Genomic DNA, 26068 nt, shown 5'->3' with positions numbered 1-26068 from the left:
AAAGTGCAAGTTAGGCAAGTTCAGAAAAGCACAATATTTTCACAACTATGCAACTTACCTATGAGCAAAATCTTAAATCTGAACGTCAGTTTTACCCAACTGTACCTAACTAACACCAATATGTGCTTGATTTCTACACTATGTCAACAATGAAAGAAAGTGTAACTGTTTTATTCCAACATGACATATCAAGAAATTTCACATAAAATGAGTATCTGCCAACTCTGAAGTATGTTAAAATTATATCTAAAGGATGATTTAGAGCAGGCATGTGCAACCAATAGTTGACTGCTTCAGTGGCCATTTTGGAGGTCTTATAAACACAATTTTCATTTAAGCCTTTGCGATAGATGTGCATGTAAAGTCTCATGGCCAAGTAGTTCAGGAGAAGTAGCAAAAAGAAACTTGTGCTAATGAATTGATGAATGTTGGACAACAGGACATCCAGTAAGCTATTCTAGTGTATGACCAGCATAGCTAAAATACGCTGATATTTGTGATGGCTTCCATCTCTAATGATGATAATGATGATGATGAAAAATAATCATCTTTATTATTCTAATAGTGAAATACTCACTTTAGCATGACATTCCAGTAAATCTTTGGTAAAATGTCTTTTTTCACATGGTACATGGAACGCCTTCGCTTTGCCTGGTCAAAAGGAAAGGTTTCGAGGGACTGTCCATCATAATCAAACTCGGCCATAATACATTGCTTGTACCCAACAAGCAATGGGCAGGATGTGTAACCATCATACTGCGGAAAAAGATTCTAATTCATCAAAAAGTAAAAGCTTTCCAACACATGTTTTTAATAATACTAACATTGCGTGATATTGTCCAACTGTATTTTATAATACCAATACTCATCACAGATTTGTAAAGATTCATCAATATACACTTGGCTTGCAATATTCTTTCTGTTGATGCATGTACTGGCTAAAATCAGTAATTTGTTTATTCATTTCAGTGCAGTGTAACACTAGAGTTGAGATGGTGTATTGATATAACTCAAAATATTGTGCATAATGAAAAAAAGAACAAACAAGGAAGGAAAATTACAAAAAGTAAAATTTTTCTCTCCTGTTATCCTACCAACAGAGGATTATCTATTTTTAGAAGATAGATATTAGTAAATATATCTAAATTAATTAACAAGGGTTTTGGAAATTTCTAACGAATTGTCAAGAAATGGCTAATTTTGTAATTTATGCAAAATGTTGAAGCACAAATGATTAAATATGCAAGGAATATTCAAATTCAGTGCATCATCAAACTTGCTTATGTATCAGTTGAGGTTACAGTGACCTCCATGTAGTATGGCAGTGTACTACTCTGGATACACACAGAAATTTAACGACTGCAGAAGACAACATTATATGAGATGCTGATATTGCTAATGCTACCATGAATTCGGTGCCAGAAGACAATGACACAGGAGGTACCGCACAAGCTCTCCTGTACAAAAGAGCATTTCAAAATCAATCTTCTTGTACAAATGTCACTTCCTTAAAAAGTTTTTCTATAAGGCCAGATCAATACCTCGGTTTCGTCTTTTTCACTTTCTATATGCAAATGATTGATTATCCCCCCAAAAAAATTCCATACATATAATATACAAATTGTTTTCAATAATCATGTCATTGTTCTTATTTACTGAAAATATTTTTACAATGCCATTCTTATAGCACAGTTTTAACTTAAGCCTCTGATCATAAGTTATTTATATCTATATTTTTGTAACTCCTGGTATATGATTTTATCCAACTTTTATTCACGGTTCTAAGTTGTGATTATGTTAAGTTAGATTTGACCTACATGATTAGGGTCTGTTCTAGGAATATTAAGAGCCTAAAATTACATAGGATCTATAAATAGATGTACATGTGTTGACAATTACTAATCTTAATAATAAGACTTGTTGATGACTTTGGGTTAATTTCTCATTGGCTGATGAGGTTTGGACAGTTGTAGAAGAATTAATTTCCACTGACTGGGCTTGGCCACATGAATAGATGAATAGGTTTTCTGAAATATTTCTCGAGTAATATGATCTGTCGCTGGGAGTAAGTTGTGAAGCAAACAGAGTGTGTATATAAGGAGAGAATTGAGTGATCATATTCATTCCTTTTTTGGTGTCATTCTTATTTCTTGTGTTACTGTTGTAACAGCAAGTCTGCAGATGTCTTTTATGTTGTACTTAGATATTATGTGAGAGGAAAAAAACATTAGTTTGAACTGTTCAGTGGAAATAAGTGCTCATTTTTTGGACTGATATTATTCTTGAACTATTGTGAGTTATTAAAACAGAGTGCTAGACGATGCCATTTTGTCAGTGTCATGATTCTTGGCCGACCAATACATTTCCGGTTTTATGGAACTTTTCATTCTTGTGGACATGAATATAACTCTTTCAGGATTATTCTTGACTCGCTTCATAATACCGTAACTTTCTCTCAAATTTTCATTTACAACTTTGAGAATGAAATTATTTAACTTTTACAAAAATTGTTGGGTTTGCTTCTTTCTGTTACTCAGTTGATGACCATAGATTTGTAACACTGTATCACACAACTAACATTGAGCATATCACAAAAATTACTTCCTGCGCTACAACAATAAATGGAGGAATGAAAATGGAATTATAATATCTGAAAGTAATTCTTATATGTACACATAAGGGATTTGGCTATCATACAGTCAGTGATTCATCTCTGAGAAAGCCTGTTTTGTAATAAAACTGACAAAAAGGTGGCATTTAAACTGTGGAATAAAACTTATAAATTTTAAATTAAACACTCAATAAAATGCCCAAGTTTAATTACTAAGTGATATACAATTCTAAAAGCTGGATGTTTGGCTAAAATCTTTACAAACATGGTCTGTGATCATATTTGTTGTTGCAAGACAGAACAACTACAAAATGCCACCCATTCCTCACATCTTTATAAGACATGGACAGCATCAGATGGACGGCAATTGAAATAATAATTTGCACATTGTGAATATATATATTTGTTCAGAGGCAACAAAGGTTCAGTGTAGGGCAAAAAAGTTGCATTATTTTAGATGGTGGCCATACTGGATATACTATCTGCACTATTTTAATTTTAGACTCAAAAGACATTATATGAAGTCCTCTGGTGAAAATCCCATGCTGATAAGACTTTCCATTTTGAAAAAGTAACCATAACAAGATTTTCAAGATGGCTACCTTGGCGGCAATATTGGACATCAGATACCCACAATTTCCACTAAAAGACCAACTAGAGATCGTAAGAAGTCTTTTGCTGAAAGCACAATGTTGAGATAACCAGCTATCAAGGTCAGATTTTAGCACCATTTTCATTTTGAACCACTAGACATCATATGAAGTCTTTAGGTGAAAATCCTGTAGTGATAACAAGATTTAAAATGGTCACTGTGTTGGCCCTACTGGATAAATAAGTGCCACCATCTTCACTGAAACCCAAGTAGACCATGGAATAAATTTGTGTATAAATTTTCATCCAATCTTTCAAGTAGTTTAGTAGGTGTAGCAACAATAAATGAAATGACAGATGTACAGTGGATGATTGACTATCACATAAGCTCCTCTGGCAGGATTATGGTAAGTGGATAGCAACAATGTCCAGATAGCTAGATCACAACTCAACAGACACAAGTTCACTCACCAAAAGATAAATATATTCAACCAATCAGTCAAGATTTTGATGATTCTCTACCATACCTTATTTCATGTCAGTAGCACACTGCTTCCATACCTGTATTTCACCTCAGGACCAGACTGCTTCCATACTACCATATTTGCCGGCCTATAAGTCAATGCGGAGTGCAAGTCGGATAAGAAATTTGGCAAATTTTTCATCCTTCATCCATATACAAGTTGATGCTGAGTATAAGCCAAGGCCAGATCAATACCTCGGTTTCGTCTTTTTCACTTTGTTTCTCACAGCATCGCAAATTTTATCCTACCTGTAATTCAGTAACCTTTCTGGTCTGGATCAATAAATGTAACTAAAAGTACCACATTTGTTCACACACGAAGTATTTTAAATGTATTATGTACTTTTAGCTAAATATAAATGACGCTGACCTGAAAATTTATTGAGTTACACATAGGATAAAATTCGCAATGCTGTGCAGAATTAAACTACAATAACTTCTGGTTTCATAAATATTAAAAGTATCCATGTATGCTATTTCAAGAGATATTGCATCACTGATGCTAAAATGCTTTTTCCACATTTTTTCAGGTGGCGTGGGGTGGTGAAGCGATATAGAGAGAGATACATATTTTTTACTTCGCATTTTTTGTCTTGCACTCGTGATCAAAATAAAATATTGTCCCCACCCCCTTGCCCCAATATGTGAACGCCATGTTTTTCCCCAGGGCAAGTCCCCTTTTTCATATTCTGGTCAGCTGTGGCTAAACTGCATAAATAGCTAAAGTTCAGACTTAAGACACAAACAATAATGCCAGTGTGACTAATTAACAATTAATCCTTATCATTGTATTTATCTTGTGAAAAGACCTGCCCTTCAGACATACTTCAAAAAAATCATGTTCTACAGTGTGTGTATAAAAGCACCAGCAATTGATTAATAAATAAATGATTCCCTATTTTGTTTTAACTTAAGATGCCTATGATTTCATTTTAACAGTTCAAATCTGTAGTCACAAGTTACCGTACATGTGGTAACTCTTTTTCCCATGTTTTATACCCCATCTTATTTCCTTAGGTTTAACTCTTGAGGCATGTAACACTGTTTACTAAATAAAATATTTACTCTGAATTAGTTTTTGGGGGCACATATACTGAGTTGTCTATTTTGTTTTATTCCTTCTTTTAATTTAATCATGGTAATTAACGTTTATATATATTGTAGGGGAATGCCAGGTGTTTACTGGCTGAGTTTCTTTGGAGGAAATGGAAATGTGATTCTGTTTGCAGAGAAAACTAAACGGCATTCACAGTGATCATTCATGGGATTGAAACTAACTGGTAACAATTTTATTTTAATGTTTTTTATTTACTATAGTACTATTGTGGGGGTTTAAAAAAATCTGAAATTTATCTGAATAATGTTTATTCTTAACATTCTATTTACTGAAGAAATAAAACTATATTAATTACTTCGTCCCAACAGTATTCACAAGTGATACAATAGAATATGGCCTCTGTGGATTGCAAACAATATATCCATTTATGTACAAGTTTTTTTTCTGAGAATTGAAAATTGACAGACATAATGTAATAATCAGGAGTTCTCTGCTAAAAATCAGGAGATATTATGAGATCGGGAGGTAGTTGTGGAAATACCCATCAAAACTGGGAGGTTTTCCTCCCTGCTTGAGAGTTGACAGGTATGAATTGTATGGGCTTGTGGAATTTCCGTCAGGGCTTGCGAGTCACCAGCCCAGGGTCTGTGCCTAAACAAAAATTTCTTTGAGCACTGCATATATGCTGATCTGTTTGACATGACAGATGTACTGACCAACTATAAAATGCACAAATCAATCACTGGGAGTTTATAGGAAAAAACTCATATTCAGACTTAATCAGTAATTGTGAAACTTGTTCACAGGTACTGACCCCATCTTATACAAAAGCATGACTGCAACAGCTGCTTCTGTAAACAGTTCAAGATAACCTCTACCAGGACAGGTAACAGGGTATTTGGTCCCTATTGCAACCAATTTTGGAAGTAAATACCGATTTCCAACAATATGAAGTAATTTTAAAAATGTAATATGAAAGAAAAAGCAAAATAGTACCTATTCAACAACCATGGCTTTTTACTGATGCAGTACACCAACAGTAACTAGTAAGTGTGATTGTAACAGCAAACTCCTGTATCCCTACAGCTTAGATGGTTCTGCTCCAAAGTCAGTGTCCAATTACAATTTAACCTACTTATAGTACAATGTCAAATAGCCCAAGTACTAGATTATTTTCATGCCGACACCCCCACTCACACATACACCTTGCAGAAATTCACTAATCAATTGTTAAAAAAACGTATACCCTACCTATGTAGTAATCTGATGATGATGATGATGGTGATGATGAAGATGAAAATGAAGCAGGAAACACAGAGATTACTGAAGCCCATCTTGCAACAGTAATAGACATTTTCAACATCGATGAATCAGAGTTTTGATGGATTCGACAGCAATTCCAGCAGTATGGATGCACATTCTAGTTTCTTTCAATATATATGTTAAACGCCAATGGGTCAAACACTAGTATAACAGTCAGGAGTTAGACACTAGTATAACAGTAAGGAGTTAGACACTAGTATAACAGTAAGGGGTTAGACACTAGTATAACAGTAAGGGGTTAGACACTAGTATAACAGTAAGGAGTTAGACACTAGTATAACAGTAAGGAGTTAGACACTACTATAACAGTAAGGAGTTAGACACTAGTATAACAGTAAGGGGTTAGACACTAGTATAACAGTAAGGAAGAATATTATGTATGTGTATTAATAAAATACTGTCCCTAGAATCAACATCCTGGCATCAATATTTTCAAGTTACCGGTAGTCCTACTTCTGTTGCCATTCAGTGTAACAAAAACTTTAAAAACTACTTATCAGACAGTTATTACAAATTATATCTGCATAAGGTTAAAAATAAGCTGATGACTACCTGCTGTATGAAAATGAACTAATATAGACCGCCCACCTAGATACCCCACATAGGGAAGTACGGGGTATTCAAATCCTGTATAACGAGTGGAATACATGTATGAAAATGAAGTAATGTAGACCGCCCACCTAGATACCCCACACAGGGAAGAATGGGGTATTCAAATCCTGTATAATGAGTGGGATATATGCATGAAAATATGGTAATAGATTATGTGAAAATGATGATTGGATTACTGACTATACTTCAAGAAAATAAAGAAAATGATTCTGTCAAACTTGATGCATACTGGTAATTCCATAGCTACAAAACAACTTCAAAACTTGAATGTAGAAATCCAAATGCAGAAAATATTGGTTAACTTAGTGATATAAGATGACATGGGATGGGGTGGGGTGGAAGAAACGTCACAGAATTTTAAATATACTCAGAATGGTTTGCCTAATCTGAGTATTGGGTTCTGAAATTATCACAGGTATTATCTAGGTTTAATAACAAACAGCTCAAAATATACATCACCTGAACATGAATTAGGTCAAAGTGACCTCAGGTATGGTTAAGTTACCCTGAGACTCATTCGTCTACTAATTTTTGTATCTGGGTGAAATAGAGTGCATATCATTGAGACTAAAAAGAGGGAATAAACTAACTATTATTACAAGCCTTGTTTGTTAAGTACCACAGTACAAGGAAACCTTACTACTGAGATGCTTGACTTACATAGGTTCCCTGCACAGCACCATGGTGAGGGACCAATACCTACCTTTCCACCAGGAATCTTGCCTGCTATAGCATCTGCCAGGCTCTTCTCCAACACCCCACATTGAGCCGCTGCAACAAGAGTAAACAAAAACACTTAGTTACAACACTTCCCCTAAAAGTGATGGAGTGAGATTATCCTAGGATAATAACATTAGTTAATCTATAAACACCGGTCATTTATAAAAGGCAAATATAGGTAGGTTTTATCTATTGCTGTCATATGGATGTCAGCAAGTGATGAGTTTTTTTCCTTATGACTGTCAGTATACTTCTTTCACTATAACTGTATTTTTTACAATAAGTTATTAGTGGATCTTTAAAATGAACACAGTTTATCAGAAAGTCAGATAAATCTGATTGTTTTATTGCAAAGATTTATGTGGTATTAACATGACTGGATAGTATTGCAGGTTTGAAAAACTGAACTGAAGTTGTCTGTGTAGCCTCTTTTGGACTGTGTCAAATTGGGAACAAAATCTGCAATGAGAACACTGTAGCATTGGTGTAATTTAATACATGTCTTAAATGAACTACTTCAAACAATGTGGACACACTCTAGGTACACCGCATACTGGATGCATTCTGAACTAGACATATGTTCCAAATGAAGTACTTATTTTGGGGGTTTGGACATATTAAATACACTGCATACCGAATGCATTCAGAACAATACATATGTTCCAAATGAAGAACAATACATATGCTTCAAATGAAGTTCTTCTCCAACAGTTGTGGACATACTCCAAGTACACCTCATACTGGATGTATTCTGAGGTACAACTAAACAGACCATCTATGTCACTGACCCATTACACAGAATCACCCTGTCTAGTACATAAAGCTGTATTTGTTTTCTTTTGAATGGACACAATGGCAATTCAATACAAATTCAGTGTACTACCTATTTATAGGCTAATCTTTCAACCATTACTCTTTGACACATTATGTTGTGAACATCATACAGCAGTGATTGAAACGTGATGTAACTGTGGTTAAGTTATACCACACAGACTATAAATTACAATAGATGTAATGAAAGTAATTCAAGTGGTATTAAGCTAGATACAGCATCAGTTAGGATATGTGAATGGAGTCTGTAACATAAAACTGCATGTGAGATCTTACAGTAATGTGCAAGAAATCAAAGTGTGACAGCAGTGGTTGTAAAATGTGACAAGAAGTTAAAAGCACTGGTGACAGCAGTGGTTGCAAAATGTGACAAGTTAAAAGCAATGGTGACAGCAGTGGTTGTAAAATGTGACAAGAAGTTAAAAGCACTGGTGACAGGAGTGGTTGTAAAATGTGACAAGTTAAAAGCACTGGTCACAGGAGTGGTTGTAAAATGTGACAAGTTAAAAGCACTGGTGACAGGAGTGGTTGTAAAATGTGACAAGAAGTTAAAAGCACTGGTGACAGCAGTGGTTGTAAAATGTGACAAGTTAAAGGCACTGGTGACAGAAGTGGTTGTAAAATGTGACAAGTTAAAAGCACTGGTGACAGGAGTGGTTGTAAAATGTGACAAGTTAAAAGCACTGGTGACAGGAGTGGTTGTAAAATGTGACAAGTTAAAAGCACTGGTGACAGGAGTGGTTGTAAAATGTGACAAGAAGTTAAAAGCACTGGTGATAGCTGTGGTTGTTTCATTCTACAAAGTGATGGCAATTTTAGGACATTCAACTGCAACGTTTGGAGCATGTAAAAATAAAGCATGTCACAGAAGTTGTTGTTGTTGTTGTTGTTGTTGTAGGGTTTAACGCCATTTTTCAGCACACGATAGGCTATACATGGCAGCCAGTATTAATGGTGGAGGAAGAACCTGGGAAAACCCCAGAAAGAACCACCGACCCACGAGAAGCTACTGGCAAGCTTTCTCATATACCCACATTAGCTGAATCTGAGACTCGAACCCAAGCAGACAGAGGTGAGATGGCAGTGATCCGTAACAGATAGCGCTTTAGACCACTCGGCTGTCACAGAAGTTATGTAAAATGAGCATATGCAGAATTTGAAAGCATTATTTGTGTCATGCAATAGCATTATCTATGGAATGTGACAAGATTATTTGTTACATGTGACCCAAGGTAATCAGATAACTCACCAACAGCAGACGTAGTTTTTGATGTTGGCACATTTGTACAGTCACCGATCCCAAAAATATTGGGATACTTTGTGTGTTGCAAAGTACTTTTGTTCACAGACAAAAAACCGGTTGGGTCAGTCAGACTGGTACACTTCATCAACACATCAGGAGCAGACATTGGTGGTGTCACGTGAATAAAATCATACTGAAATATAATTGTAAAGTTTTACAAAAGAACACACGGGCAGCATAACATGCATGCATTTTAAATTTATTGCTTATTATTCTGATCTATCTCTCTGTTATTTTAGTATTATATTTTAATGACACAATTTAAAACTGTTTCGGTTGACACTATTATAAAACTGTTAGTTAGCTCTCTTCACACTAAGGTTTATCAGACAATATTTATGTACTAAAAGCTACTTTTACACGAGTTTACAATTTTCTTCTAATACGAATGCTCTAAAAATATCAAGGCATTATTTCACATTTGGCATGATAATGTCTGTTTGGAAATCTTCATGGAACTGTTATTCAACTTATTTTACAATTAAAATGATCTTGATCCAAGCCGTTTCATTAAAAATCCCCTTCACATTATTACAGTTACAAGCCAGCCATCTTTAGTGCTTTCAAGATTTGACCTAATATAAAGCAGTATCATGGGTCATTATGTAATATTTTACTTTTTTTGTAAGAAATATTGTTAGAGAACTTTAAACCTGTCTCTAGAACACAAATTGAAAAAAACAATTCTATGTCCAAACACTGGTTACTCAAAGAAACTTTATCAGCAGCAGAATCAATAATGTGCTTCTGCAAAATATAAATATTCTGAAATTGTCAGAATGATGAAATTATAAATAAAACCTTCATTTGAATATAAAATACTTTAATCTAGAATACTAGATTTTTTAAAATTTCTTATTTGTCTTTCAGAATTTCTCTGAGCATTTTAACTGAACCTGTATTTCATGGATGACTCAAATGTTACTCTAACAATGCATTAGATTCACCCTGTATTTGGAACCCCTCATATACAGCAGTGATGTTATCATGAGCCTAAAGATGATCTGTGACATCACTTCATTTTTAATGATGTCATCATTATATTTATACTACTGTGTGACTGGCCAAATTTCATGGCCAATCATGTGTGACAGTGTGTATCTGAAACTTTTACAATATCTCCAATCAATATAATCTGACAATATTAATTTTGTACCAAAGATGATGATGATGATGACGATGATACACTGCGGTGCCAATACTGTATATAACATCACTAGTATACAAATTCTGATTGATAATACTTGGCTATGTCTTTGCTCATGATTAATTCAATAAATTCATCTTCTGAATAAAAGAAAAGGTAAACTGGACTTTGAATCTCACACTTCCACAAAACCCCGAGGCAAGATAAGGAAATCTGTAGTTAGTTATCTAAATCAATAAGGTGGTCACGTTTACATTGCAACTGTACTTAGGTTGAGAGGCTATATTTCAAAGGCACACAGTTGGTCACTAACAGCCTACAATGCTCAAAATATCTCCTGCATTGATAGCCCCACCAGAAAAGCCATTCATTTTCAATAAGATTATCTCTAATCCTATCAATAATTTAGATTATAAAATGATGGGTCTATTCTAGGACAGAAAATTTAAGGAGAAAACTCTCCCCTCCATTTGGAAAAAAAAACGGGGAGAATTTTCCTAGTATAAGAGATTTAATGAATACTTTAAGGCAGAGCTTGAAAACATGATGCATAATATTTGGGAAATATGTAATTTTTCATCGATTTAAAAAAAAATAATGTGTGTGAATCCTGGAATAACACGTCCTAGAATTAAAACTGAATGATGCTGTGATTTATTATAGCCTTCCCACCAATTAAAAAAATCATGATTAATATTAGGATTACAATTATTTTTGCTGTTATCAATAATAATCATTTCATAACATTCTTTTGTATACCCTGTCCATGTTTGAGATTTGTTTTACATAGAATTATTCATCTATTCCATATCAGATCTAAGAATTGTAGAAATAGGGGTTGGCAGTAACATATAAAGACCTTTGCTTCATGCTCAATCTAAAATGTCTAAGATATATTTTTTTAGGAAATCATTTCCTGGCAAATCACAAATCGGACATTTCAAATTAACTTTTTGAAAAAATGCACAAAAACATGAGACTTATCTAATTTGATGAATTATTTCAATTTAAATTCTCAACATAAATGAATAATTTACAGTTGTGAAATTACAGAATATATTTTCTCATATATCTGATGTAATTCAATGGGAACCTTTTTCAAATTTATATTAAATGTACTTTACAATGTATTACTATCAAGTTCTGGCTTTCTTACTTAAATAATCACTCTATGAAGTACAATATGCATGTAATTCTACTACAGTACATGATAAAATGGATTCAATGACCATACCCACACTACAACAGGAAGCCTGTTATAATGAAAGGTGCTAAGGAAAATACTGAGAGAAAAAAAAGACAATCCTGGCAAAATTCTAAAGTATATTATGTGGAATATTATTCAAAATATTTCCTGTTAAATTACACAAATTCTTATTTAAATCTTTAATTTGCTATGAAGACGTTTTTCAAGTTCCCTAACTGGCAAGACTGAACAATAAGGACATCAGTTGAATTTGTAAAGAAGCTACCATATGTAAAATTCCACATTCTGAATGTTTTATTACATTTCATGTCATTGGTTTTTAGAAAAAAATTTAGTGTGTCTCATGAGCTAAACAAAAGTAAGACTATTATTTTTCATGTGTGAATGTTTCATGGTCAGAAAATTACAAATCTGATTTATGCCCCATGTGAGACAAATTTGTGAAACATTTTCTCATACAACTAAAACATCCATAGCCAGAAGAAATAAATTCATGAATGTCTTATGTAAAATGCTTATGTAAGCCCTGTATGAGATAACTGCATTTTGTGATTTGCAATATGCTTATCTTCTCCCTTCTTCATGTAACTATTGGAATACAGCTTACCTTGTAAGTCTCGGTTTTCCCTTCTTCGTCTAAATTTTGGAATATGGCTTCTTTCTTGCTTGGACGTATTTCAATTAAGCTTCTCTTCAAATTCAAAGTCAAGTGTCTGAAAATTTACAAAATTACCAGAAAATTAGATTTAACAATTTGATAACAAATATCATTAGAGGGCCTAAGTTGCATTAGAACTGTTCATCTTTTATTCATTCATAAAGAAAACAAATGCCATTTTACTTTCCAGTGATGAAAACATTTGTACAGACATTTTGCTAAAGGTTTTATTAATTTATACAAAAAGAAGGAACGCAAATAATTAAAATCTTGTCTTGTAATGGAAAGAGTTTAACTCTAAATTTATCTGTGCCAATAAAATCCCAAACTAGATTTTTCAAACAACATGATCTCCTTAAGACAATCTGGTTAAAAATCAATCATTTAAAAAACATTTTCAAACGGGTTGAATTAAATTTTGACAAAAGGCCTTCAAAATAATATACTGTTATATAAACAAGGACTGAATATTCTGTAGAATCAAGTTGTCTTTTTGTAATTTGTTTAAACCAGTCCCCAAGCCTGTATTGATACAGGGGCTCGAATATTTTCTTACTATATAATACAAGGGATGAAAATTTCTCATTTCAGCTCTAAGATTCAACAATTTGGACTACAAATTTGGCTTAAAACGAATAGCAGTCCATTTTCTAATCTGAGTTTCCTCCGAATGTTCCCACCCCATTTTTCACATTTGGACATTTAGGTTGGGGTGTGTGGTCAATGCAATTGCATATCAAAAATTTGGAATTGCCGCCACCGTGCTTAATGACATATGGTAGTCACTTACCAGTGGAACTAGCAAATTTAAACTAATGTTATATCGACTCATGCCTGCATGAAATCGATAGGAAAATGATTTATTTGCTCAGAAATGGCAAGTATTATAAACGTTACATCTTTAATCCACTGACAAGCTAGACAAAACTACGACACAGATGAAACCTGACCCTGTACTTGCCATTTGCATTACTAGTCACATGACTTCATAAATCTCAAATGATGACATAGGAAGTCCAATAGTCACATGATATCAATGCTGATAGTAATGCTGCTGTACAGAAATTCAATTACCTTAAATGAAAGTCAGATACTTTTTTAAAAAACCAGCAATCTGGCCAATCTGATTTATAAAGCAGAGAGCACATGTCAATGTGGTGGTCATGTGACACAACAAAACTCCAGAAGTTGTTCTCGGAATATATAAATATGGAGAATTTTGTGTTCTTTCCTTTTTGTACTTTTATTACAACCAGCATACAACTTTCATTTAATATTTTTTTACTCTAAAACATTTGAAAATGTGGGTTGTTAGATTTGTGTACTCATGCGACTAGCAATGCAAATTGCGAGTACCAGGTAGCATTTCATCAACGCCGTAGTTTTATCCTACCTTTCAGCAGATTAAAGACATAACAATTGTAATACTCACAATTTTTGAGAAAATAGGCAATTTTCATATCGATTTCATGCATGTATCACTCGATCTAACAACATTTAAGTGTGCTTGGCCATCCAGTAAGCTGCTACGATTTGCCATGACCACGTTGGCCTTTTGTGATGCCAGACTGGTTTTCATACCTTCTATCTAACAAAAGATACAGATATCAAGCTAAGTTTGAAAATAAAACTCTACTAGATGAGCATTTGGATTGATTCAGCATATATGTTTCTTGCAAGCACCCAAATGATCTATACTGCACCCTCCGAATATTCTGGTTAGAACTCAATAAATTTAACTCACAATAAGTTTAGTTATGATTCAGTTATGCCATTGTTTCGGGCATCAAGCGGTGGCAGAAAATTCCCATTTTTTTTCCTCCAACTTTCATCAATATTTGCGAAATTCAAGGACTTTTCATGGTCTGGAAAAAATTATCATTTCTCCCGACTTTTTCCCGACAGCACGGGAACCTCAATATTATTGAGCTGCCAAGTAATGTGTTGGACTTAAATGTTACCCAATATATGGAGTATGCATGAAGTTATTTGCCTTCATTGAAACAAAAGGTTTGGTGATTGCTCCCCTCCCATGTGTCAAGCATGAACATCATTGCTACAGCAGACATCCGGAACTCTGAATGAAGGCCCAAGGGCTTAGACTGAGGCCATATGAATCATTATATGTAAGTATGTATCGGACATGTCAAGACAGATCACATACTTGCTGCATCTCTATCACAGGTATCAAATGCCACTGGACTTTGTAAACCAGAAAAGTTCTGTTGTAGAATCAGTTTTTGTGATTTTTGCACTTTATGGGATCACACTGAAGTTAGTTCTATCATGAAGGTAGGATACCAAAGGTGGAGAGGTTCAGATAACGAAATCCAGAGAACCACTCACACGATTTGGATTGCCCAATATTTTGTAATAATGGTTGGTCCAAATCTGATGAAAAATGAGTAATCTGTTGCCTTAAGTTGGTTGCCAGAGGGTGTGGGTGAATCAGTGACAACTGATGGAAGGCATGAGCAAGGAAAATCCATGTTCTTTCCTCTCCCCTCCCAATATGCCTGTGAAAATATAACCATAAAATATCAGTTGGCTGGCCCACCGCTCAGAATACTGACTACCAAAAACTGTAAACCTACACAACTCATTCATTCAGCTTGAACGGTTGGTCAGCAGTTGGAAAGGCAAAATAAAAACAGCATCTGCCTTGCAGTCCAGCCTGCTGTGGCGGTACAGTTAGTACGGCTGGCCAGCTATGCGGTCTGTCCATCTAGCTGGCTCTGTGGTTTGAGCTTGAAAATTCCTTTAATCGACACAGTTCATTCGTGTGGCTTGACTGGTTGGTCAGCAGTCAAAACAGCATACCAAAGATGAAATACGCTCTGTGGTTCTGCCTGCTGAATGGTTGATATGAACTGTATTTTTGAACCAACAAGCAATGACATAGTAGTGCAACAGTTGAGTAGTACAACGGCTGAAAATTTCTCTGGTGAAATTGAATGTTACCAATCGAAATCACATGTGACAGGAAACAAACAGTACAATAATTGCAAAATATTAATAGGGACCCCGAGTGGCCAAGTGGTCTAAAGCGCTCAACGTTACGGATCACTGCCATCTCATCAATCTCTGTGTGGGTTCGAGTCTCAGATTCGGCTAATGTGGTTATGTGAGAAAGCTTGACAGTAGCTTCTCACGGGTAAGTGGTTCTTTCTGGGATTTTCTGGTTTCTTCCTCCACCATTTATACTGGCTGCCATGCATAGCCTATCTTGTGCTGAAAAATGGCATTAAACCCAACAACAACAAATTAATAAATTCACTGAATCTTGCAAAATGTTGTATGCTGTAGCACTAGCACTTAGGCAGCACAAGTACAACTGTTTTGTACAAGTTACAAGAGAAGGGCTGGATCTGACAGTAGCAATGAAAGGCATCCTAATGTAATAATTTGATCTGGTAATGTATATGCCAGAGTAATAGAAATACACCCACAAATTACGCACAACTTGTGCACTGCCCATATCAATCTCCTCCCTTCTGTCCTTTATTTACTGCCCATTTGTACTTAACTTCTTTCAAATTTTAAATATTTACTTTCTCAAAAGAAAGTAATTTTAGTTCTTCCATTCAGTGTTCTGGCCCCTGTATTTTTAATTACTCAGATATGACCAGTCACTAGACTGATCTTAAAACTTCCAGCAAGCACATAATGGTTTCTTTAAATAACAAGAGCTAGGAATCAGTCCACTAAAATCTGACCTTTATATCTCTGATCAAGACTGTAAACAATGCTTATTTTTGTTTATTTAATTATTATCTACTGGAACATTCTTTAGGTAGGTTTTCATATTAAGACAAATCCACTAAACTAGATGTACTGGCATGCTGACCAGAAGATATTACAGTTAAAATGGTCCAGCATCAAGCGTGAATAGAGTGTCTGGTGGCAAGGAAATAGTTGCAACATGATAATTACTTATTCTTAATTGTGTGGTGTATTCTCCATACTGCTAGAGTAAAATATTGTAAGGTTTATCTATCTCTGCTACTAATAACACTACTGTACATTCTTAAAAATAAATAACAATCACAGATAATGGTTCTGTATGGCAACTTGTGGATACCCTTATACAGCGAGTATCTTTAAAACATTCATGATCTGGATCTGGATTTTAAATGTATCGTTAACATGTTTTCAGTCATATTGCTACGATGTCTGCAGTGTGACAGTTTATAGTGATGCCTAGCACTGGGACATAATACCGCAGACATGCATCATGATGTTCCACCCAGTCACATTATCCTGACACCAGGCTGACCAGTCATAACACTAACCTCTTAATGCAGAGCGCCAAGCGAGGCAGCTGTTAGTACCATTTTTTTAAGTCTTTGGTATGATTCGGACAGGGATCAAACCCATCGCCTACTCCATTCAAGGCGGACACTCTAAGTACTTGACCAACGGAGCGGTCCATTCATGGCCTGCTTGTTTGAAATAATACCATCCAAAAATTGAAATAGGTCAAAGAAAAGGAATTAATCATCTGCAGTAAACTTGTGCAATCACTGAAAATCATGATTGTAACATTTCATCTGGAAAGAGATGTTAAAATGGGATGCGCGCAATAATAATGCCATCCGTTATAATTGCAAAGACAAACCATGCCATTTGATACCATTCTGCAGGTGCATCCAGAGAGAGGCAGACCGAGTTTCTTATAGCATTTGTGGATATTTATTAAAATCCAAAGTTCGCTAATCCATATTTATTATGGAAATTCAATAGTATATATTCCATGTAAAACACAGATTGAAGATTAAAATGTGTAACTGTTAATGTTTTTGAAACTGCTTATTAAAATGCATATATATATATATATATATATATATATATATATATATATATACACACACACATGAATAAATAGGACATGAGGAGCCTCATCATGATTCAACTTTTATACCCTATTTTTTTGTATAGAAAATTAAAAAAAGGTACTTCATTGCACAAAACAACTGTACACTCTTAAGTTTTGAGCCAAATGTAAACTGCACTTACTCAGACCTACTGACACATAATATGTCAGCAGATCTGGGTTCAGGCAGTTTATTAGGAATGTTCCAATAGAACAAACAACACAGATCCTGATCACCTGGCTTCCTATGCTATGCCAGGTCAGGATCTATGTTTGCTGCAGCTGGGCTCAACTTCTAATTGGGTATATGTGGTATTTCAAGATTAGATATTGTTGTAAGAGACTTGGTTCTTGTTCCCTTTTGATAAGTTATTCTTATACAAGTCAATATTTGGAAAGCCATTTTTCCTTCCAGAAGAAGTGAAATCGAGAGAATTGTCCCCTTGCAATGAGTTACCTAAAACACAATCACTAGCTTGCAACTCAACGAGTTATAACTTGATTTCTTAAAATTAATTTTTTTTTTTGTCCAACCATCCGAGATATCTTATAAATAATATGCCACAAGTATTATTATTGATTTCTATTAATTTTGGCCTAGTATTTGCTTCTTTCTCCCAAGTCCCACATTCTGAATACAGCCTGAATAATCTTCATTTTTTTGTGTTTCAGTTTTGTAATTTCATTTGGTATTCCCACTATATATACCCTTTCTTTATCTCTTTTGTAACATAAATAGCTGTCTTATTTAGAGCTTCGTATTTTTCGTTTGGTCTCTCTCTTCTTTATCAAAGGAAGCACTATATACCCTTTCTTTATCTGTTTTGTAACATAAATGGTTGTCTTATTAGAGCTTTGTATTTTTCCTTTGGTCTCTCTCTTCTTTATCAAAGAAAGCACTCATCATGCCAGAGCATATTTTGATTTTTTTTGTTCATATAATTAACCCGTATCATATACAGCAGGCACTGAATTAAAAGGATTACTCTAACAGAAAGCAATTATGGTTCCTTGACATTTTTTCTGTTATGGGGAAAACACTTAAATGTATACAAGTTTCCACACAAACAATCAGTTATGTGATATTAGTGTGTGTGTGTGTGATTAGAATTTTTAATGTAGCTTTAACAACTGTTCAGTCATATCACTACGATGTCTGCAATGTGGCAGTTTATAGTGATGTCTAGCAATAGGGCATCGTGCTGCTGACATGTAGCATCATGTCCCACCCAGTCACATTATCCTGACACCAGGCCGACCAGTCCTAACACTAACCTCTTAATGCTGAGTGCCTAGCGAGGCAGCGGTTAGTACCATTTTTGTGAGTCTTTGGTATGACTCAACCAGGGATCGAACCCATGACCTCCTGCTTCCAAGGCAGACACTCTAACCACTAGGCCACTAGAGCAGTGTCGTGATATTAGTAGCGCACAAATTGAATGAAAGATGAAAAAATGGAGAAACCCATGGATAAGCAGCAGAAATACACGTCTGCCTTGTCCATGGTGCAGAAAAATTTGATCAATGTGGGAAAAAGGTAAGAGGAATACATTTTATTTGCAAGTTATGACTTTTTAGGGCCAGTCAACTCACCTTTCTTTAACAATTTCTAATAATCTGTCTCCATATTTTTTCACTGGATATAACACTCCAAGAGATGAGTTGAACATTATGTTTGTTTTGTCTCGGATGCCGGCCTGAAAATTAATATTTGAAAAATTTTACTCCAGCATCTACTACAAACATGATAAATGTGTCAAGTGTCGGGACTCAAGACTAAAGAGTTCTGTATAATTGCATGGAAGCATGGACAATTCTAAGGCAAAAAAACCATAACAGCAGTAAAAATCACGTTTGTTTTACAAGAAAATCTAATCATGTTGTCAATTAATGACCATGACAAAGTGTACACAGTAGTTATCAGTTTTATCATATTGCACTAAAAACAGTTTTAAGTCAGACATGCAGACAGACAGATGGCAGTAGCCAATAAATATGCCCCATTGTGCTATTGCAGTAGGGAGCCTAACTAAGAAGCATATAAACCATCAAAAAGGAACTATTACAATTTACAATCTGCAATGCAGGTATAGAATAATCCTCTTTACTGTCACAAAATCACTGAGAGATGCGATGTGCACCTGATAATTTAAAATCATGCATAACACCGTAAAACTTTTTATTGGCAAATATGATAAGTGTCAAAGGATCGGCTACTTAAAAAAGTGAAAAAAATAACAAAAGGGACATAGTCCTGCATAATCATCTTGCATTAGTATGGACTGCTAGGAATTGGTTGTAGCTGGGAAAATACTGTAGCTGAGAAAATATTAAGTAAATCACTAACCTTGTTCCAGTGCTCTTCGGCAAGATACATAATTTTCTGCGGGGCTCCAGAGCACTTGATTGGTGTGTTTGGAAAGGTGAAGATGGCATTCCCTCCCTTGAAGTTCTTTATGGCTGGATATGTTTTCTCCACCGTCTCACGAAAATAGTTGGAACATACAGTAGGATCAGTCTTAAAAGCTTCTGACAAACCTTTGACCTAAAACAGAGTGAAAGTAGTCCAACAATTATAATTAATTGATGCATAATTAATAAAGATTCATCATTAGAAGTCCATTTCAACATAATGTAATAGTTACACCTTGCCAGATTTCTTAAAAAATACTTCACCAAACTGAAAACAATAGCACAAGCCTTGGTAACTGAAACACTCAGCTTCTTTGAGTAGGTAAATGGTAAATAAATGTTATTTTCTGGTGGAAGAATTATTTAAAAATATACACTTAGAAATGCATGTAGAAATCTGCAATTTGCAATTTCTCCAAGTAATTGTGGGTGATTTTCTGCAAGGAATGGCTCGTAAAAATGGTCCAATAATATACTTTTACTATCATGGAGACCATTTTGCTTTCCCTTTGGCAAGTCTTTATTATTATAGAAGAGTAAGTGCAAAGTACTTGTATAAGCTTGATCAAACAAACTGAAAATGAATATGAACTTCCTGTATAATATATGAACCTACAATTAATAAAATTATTGGCATTATGCTTGACACAACTCTTTTTTCCTGTCAAGATAACCATTTGCAAACCACGCATCAACAACTGTCCAGTTAGAAAATGCGCTTGATCCATGGAAATTCTGACCCACCATTTCGAGTTGGTCATGTGAATTTTCAACCCATATATACCATACCTGCATTAGAAGTGGAGTACAAGGTCTTGTATATAGAGAGACTGTACAATGAGGGACCACTGTTTTAACTCTGCAGATTGACCATTTTCTTTATGTTTCATGCTCATGTCCTGAGTATGATGACTGACAATCATTTTTAGACTGGTATCTGTGTCAATAATTTATAGATTGGTATCTTTGTCAATCATTTTTGGACTGGTATTTGTGTCAATCATTTATAGATTGGTATCTTTGTCAATCATTTTTGTACTGGTATTTTTGTCAATCATTTTTGGATTGGTATTTGTGTCAATCAATTACCGACTGGTATTTGTGTCAATTATTTACAGACTGGTATTTGTGTCAAACATTTAAAGACTGGTATTTTTGTCAACCATTTAAAGACTGGTATTTTTGTCAATCATTTTTGAACCAGTATTTATTATGGAAAATGGGTTAAAGATGAATACTCCTTGTTCAAACAGTAAAATGCAAATATTACATATTTTTCAGAAAACAAACTATAACAATTAACTTTATATTGTGTATGTCAAATTACGCAACATTATACAAGCATACAAACATATATACATCTTAAAAACAACCTTCAAAGTGTTTAATTTTAATCTTCATGAACTTGTTTCCTAAATATGTATGATATTTAATAAAATTCTCAGTTACTCTGATGTAGATTTCTCTTTTTCCCTCTTTGTATGCCATCTTTATTTAGTCTGAATGTGTCTCTCTGATGACCATGGAGAGATCACTAGTACAATGTGAATTCGCTAATGAAAGAATGCATTGAAAGCATCATCACACATCTCAAGGACAAGAAACTTAAACTGTAAAACTGTGCTGATGAAAAAAATTCCATATTTTCTGCACATTCGGTGGCAACAACAAACTACTGGTAACAGCAAGTTACATGTATGATTTAAATTTTTGATAATTGGGAGAAGGATATTTAACTATTCACTGGTAAAAAATAAATAACATTTGTTTCAAACTACAAAATGCTTACCTGTAAACTCGTAATGGTAGAAGCAGAAGAATGTGTCACCATTTATTAAACAAGGAATCCATTCAAGTGCAAGACATCATCTCAATTTTTTTGTAACACCTCAACTGTAGGTAAAACTAAACATACAACTGGCTGAATTCAGACCAATGAAACGATTTTGGCTGCGCTGTCCAGTAGCGAAAAGTTTGCAAGACTAATAGCATGCTTTTGAAAAACTTTAAAATTCCTAAAATATGAAACTTGCAAGAAAAGGATCCATTCTTTTGCACAGATTTAAAAAAAATTTGCTACTATCCACCAAAAACCCATTCTTATATATCTGACCAGTATGTGACTATGCAGAGATTTTAGTTTTATCAACAATGGAAGAATTAAAACTCTTGGAGATCAAGACTTCACTTTAATGCTTATCTCTTTTAATTAAAGGCAACAAACTTTTAATACCTTTAAGAGTTAGATTTTTTTCCAAAGGACAGTAATTTAGTTTTATACAGATCTTATTACGTTATTGTCAGTGACTTAATACTGTACTGACCTTACATGTTGGCACACCAAATATTTTAGGACACCATAAATGTTATTTCTAAAGTAATTTTTTTGTGCACTGTATGTCCTCGGACAGGTGTTTATATTTTTATTAATAAGTTTAGGTACACCTTTGGGCTTGATGCAAGACAAATTCTAGATTTTATTCATATCTCTTTCATAAATCAGGTCTAATTCATTTCCTTACCTATGTGCCAGTGCAAAGCCCTTAGCCTTTAACAGAAGCACTGACGTTCTCTCAACCCTTTTATCAAGCCATGGATTTGATACATGATCAGTGCTAAATCACAGTATTCAATTAACAGTTTATTTAAACTTTCTATGATCATGCAATATAACTGAAACCTCTACATTTGCTGCATATGTTTTTATAGATTTAATTGTCACATAAGAAAACCCCAAATGTTCCATTATTTCAGTTTATCTGTGAAATTCCAGCGAATAACAGTGGTGATAGTTTGTGAATACAAAACTTAGCACATTGAAAAGAATCCAAAAGATGGCTTCCATGGTTGGCTTTTTTTGTAAATGAGATAACCTTTGTATCTGAAAGCTCAAGTTAAAATAATGGGTTTATTTCTCTCTACCAGGCATTTTTATTTAACACCCAAGCTTCTATTGTTTGCCACAATGTTATCATAATTTATACAAACAGGCATTGATGTCTGCTGGGTATAATAATCATACATAGCATTAATTGTCATTATGAATAATTTTGCAACCCATATTGCTGTTGGTATCCACAGTGAATGTATTCAATAATGAATATTGTTATATTATTACCTGGATATAATAAACTATAGCAGTTCTTATTTTGCAGAATACACCACGTGTATTGCATTTTCCTTGAAGCGATCTGTTATATCCCTCTGTCTCATTTTTGTGATTTGTAGAATCCAATTATCAGTTTTATTACATGTTGAACTTGCTGAAACACTTAAACAGGACCAAACATGATTTGTTTATTATTTCTTCATGGCCATGAATCAATATATCAATGTTTTTACTCAATATAAGTGATACACACTATGATGTGTAGGCTGCATCACAGGACAATAGGATTTTGGATAATGCATACATTTCTTTTGCACATGTATTGTTTATGAAGGACAAAATCTAAAAATAAATATGAACAGTACAATGTTAGTTTCTTACAAATAAGCATTCTATTTACCTACTTTACTGTAACATGCAGGTGCGAGGGGCAGCAAATTCAGCACAATTTTTGTTTCCAGTCTGAATGTTTAAGGATATATGATCGACTTAACAAAATTTTAACCGTAAGATATGTTGCTGTTATTGTTATAGGGTTTAATGCCATTTTCCAGCACAAGATAGGCTATGTACGGTAGTCAGTATAAATGGTGAAGGAAGAACCAGGGAAAAAACCCGGAAAGATCCACCGACCCACAAGAAGCTACTGGCAAGCTTTCTCACATACCCACACTGGATAAACCCGAGACTCAAACCCACGCAGACAGAGGTGAGATGGTAGTGATCCATAACGGTGAGCACTTTAGACCACTAGGCCACTCACCCACCCCAACCCCACAAGTTATGAGATGGGGGAAAAAAATCATTAATTTGATCTTGTCACAAGATATATGGTAAATAATGTTCTCCCAATTTTCATCTCCTCAAATTTCTGCACTATTTGTCTATCTATCTAGTCTTTTCACTGCTTAGCTGCATATGTGTCTGAAAATACAAGTACACCGCTCCCTCGATAACTCGCGCCCTGATAACTCGCGAACCCGCTTATAACGCGGTGTCCGGCGTGGATCCCGTTTTTTTTTTTAAAGAAAATATTTTTTAAAAATGAAGAAATTCGTGATCAGAACTGGTGAATGAAACCTTGATATATCGTCCGTTTTATCGTCAAAAATGGCGGTTAGTGCCCGAAAAGTTAGAATCAACATCGTGAAATTTTCAGTTTTAATAAGGAATCACATATCTTGTTAGATATTTTCGGAAAAAATATTTTCTCAGTTCACTGTAAATAATAATATTGTATATGTGTACGGTGAAACAGCGATCAATGAATTATAGTAACTGCTAACAGGTGGCAACACTGAATGAAATGAACACTAATTAAATGTCTTGTCAGGGGAAATTAGTGTTTTAATCTTTTCATTGTGTTGCAGTGTAAGCAGTATAATCATTGCATGTTCTCTTCTATTCAAACATGAAAAGAGTCAATTGACCGTCACATCGATGCCCGCGAGCACATCTGTGAGAACCTAATTAAGTGCCGGCTGCATTTTGATTGACGACTTGGGAAAGTGTTTGATGCATTGTAAAAATCAATTAAAATAGACCTGCTTTGTTTTATCACGTTAAGTCGGTCTTTTGTATCAAATCAGGTAAAAGACGTACAATACAAAAGTTCAAAGGAATGCGAATCCTACATGCATAAACTCTTGTGGTCAATATCGTGTCTCAACATCAATCAATTTAATTGGACCAATCGAACATGGTTTCAAATAGTATGTACTTATTGTCATTAAAGTATATATTAATCAGTAATTTATCCTAATCATTGGTAAATGTGATCATGGAGAGCAAGGGAATCAAGCGAAAGGCGTACTCGGTGAATGAAAAGCTTACTGTCATAGAGAGGGTTCGTAATGGTGAATCAAGATCAAAAGTTTGTAGTGAACTTAAACTTGCAGAGTCGACACCCAGAGGTTGGCTCAAGGATGAGCAGAAATTTCGGGATTATTTGCATGAAGTTGATTCTGATGATGGATTTAAATGGAAACGGGCATGCACTGCAAACGACATAGAATTAGATGATGCTGTGTACACCTGGTTCACACAGCAACGTGAACAAGGTGTTCCAATTTCGGGAACAATTCTCAGGGCCCAGGCAGAGAAAATGGCCAAAACTATGGATACTGATTCAGATTTCATGGCAAGCCATGGATGGCTTTGGAGATTCCAGCGCCGACATGGAATAAAACAAAATTCGTTGTCGGGAGAGATACGCTCAGCAAATCAGGCGGCCGCATCTAGTTATCCCAACCAACTCCGAGAGATACTGACCCGTGATAGATATACAGATGACCAAGTTTATAATTGTGATGAGGCTGGTCCATGCTATCGGATGATGCCAGACAAAACTCTAGCTACCAGAGATGATACACACAAAAAGGAGGGTTTCAAGCTGAACAAAGAGAGATTAACACTTTTGTGTTAACAAAACTGGCACACATAAAATGAAACCATTATGTGTTGGCAAATACAAGTCTCCCCGTTGTTTTCATCACATGAATATGGACAGCCTTCCATTTGTATATAGAAATAGTGGAAATGCATGGAAGACTGCAACAATATTTACGGAGTGGTTTTCTAAGATGTTTGTCCCCGCCGTCAGAAACCAACTGCGATCCAGGGGCTTAGAGGAGAAAGTTCTTCTGCTATTAGACAATTGCCCAGCAAATATTGTCGTATTCTCACTTGCGTATTTAATTTTTTTTTTTAATATATTTTTTTTTTACATGTCTGACGTTTAGACCCATTAAATTCATGGTTGGTAATGGGTTATCTTTGTGAATTTATTTTTTTATATTTTACTCTATCTATCTATCTATCTATCTATCTAGTGATAGCAGATTTTTTTTTAGAGCAACACAAGTTTTGACGTCATTTTTCAATATGAATATTATCTTTTTTGATAAAAGAAATCTTGATTCATTTTGAACAAACAATAAAACTAGAATGTATCCAAATAAACACAAAAAGCAGTGACGTAATACACAATGTGTTTAGCGATAGACGTTAAGAGTACTGATAGCTCGTGGAATAATGTTTGTTTTTACGATCTTTTCAAGATACTTTATCCAGAAATTAAAGGTAATTTATA

General features: G+C 34.7%; 1 protein-coding gene across 1 annotated transcript in view; it reads right to left on the bottom strand.

Annotated features, from left to right (window-relative positions):
- Window positions 1-26068, bottom strand: part of LOC149793110 (sulfide:quinone oxidoreductase, mitochondrial-like) — a 58561-nt gene that overhangs the window by 12200 nt on the left and 20293 nt on the right. The window contains exons 4-9 of the mRNA XM_089967019.1: window positions 19804-20001; window positions 19050-19153; window positions 12533-12638; window positions 9518-9704; window positions 7421-7488; window positions 578-756 (exon numbers count right to left, since the gene is read on the bottom strand). Coding sequence (XP_089823145.1) covers window positions 578-756; window positions 7421-7488; window positions 9518-9704; window positions 12533-12638; window positions 19050-19153; window positions 19804-20001 — 842 coding nt within the window. The remainder of the gene's footprint in view (window positions 1-577; window positions 757-7420; window positions 7489-9517; window positions 9705-12532; window positions 12639-19049; window positions 19154-19803; window positions 20002-26068) is intronic.

This window comes from Sinohyriopsis cumingii, chromosome 8 (assembly GCF_028554795.1).
Source record: "Sinohyriopsis cumingii isolate HCF-2022 chromosome 8, ASM2855479v2, whole genome shotgun sequence".
NCBI lineage: Eukaryota > Metazoa > Mollusca > Bivalvia > Unionida > Unionidae > Sinohyriopsis > Sinohyriopsis cumingii.
The sequence above is the reverse complement of the archived record's forward strand: the minus strand, read 5'-3'. Positions and strand labels throughout refer to the sequence as shown.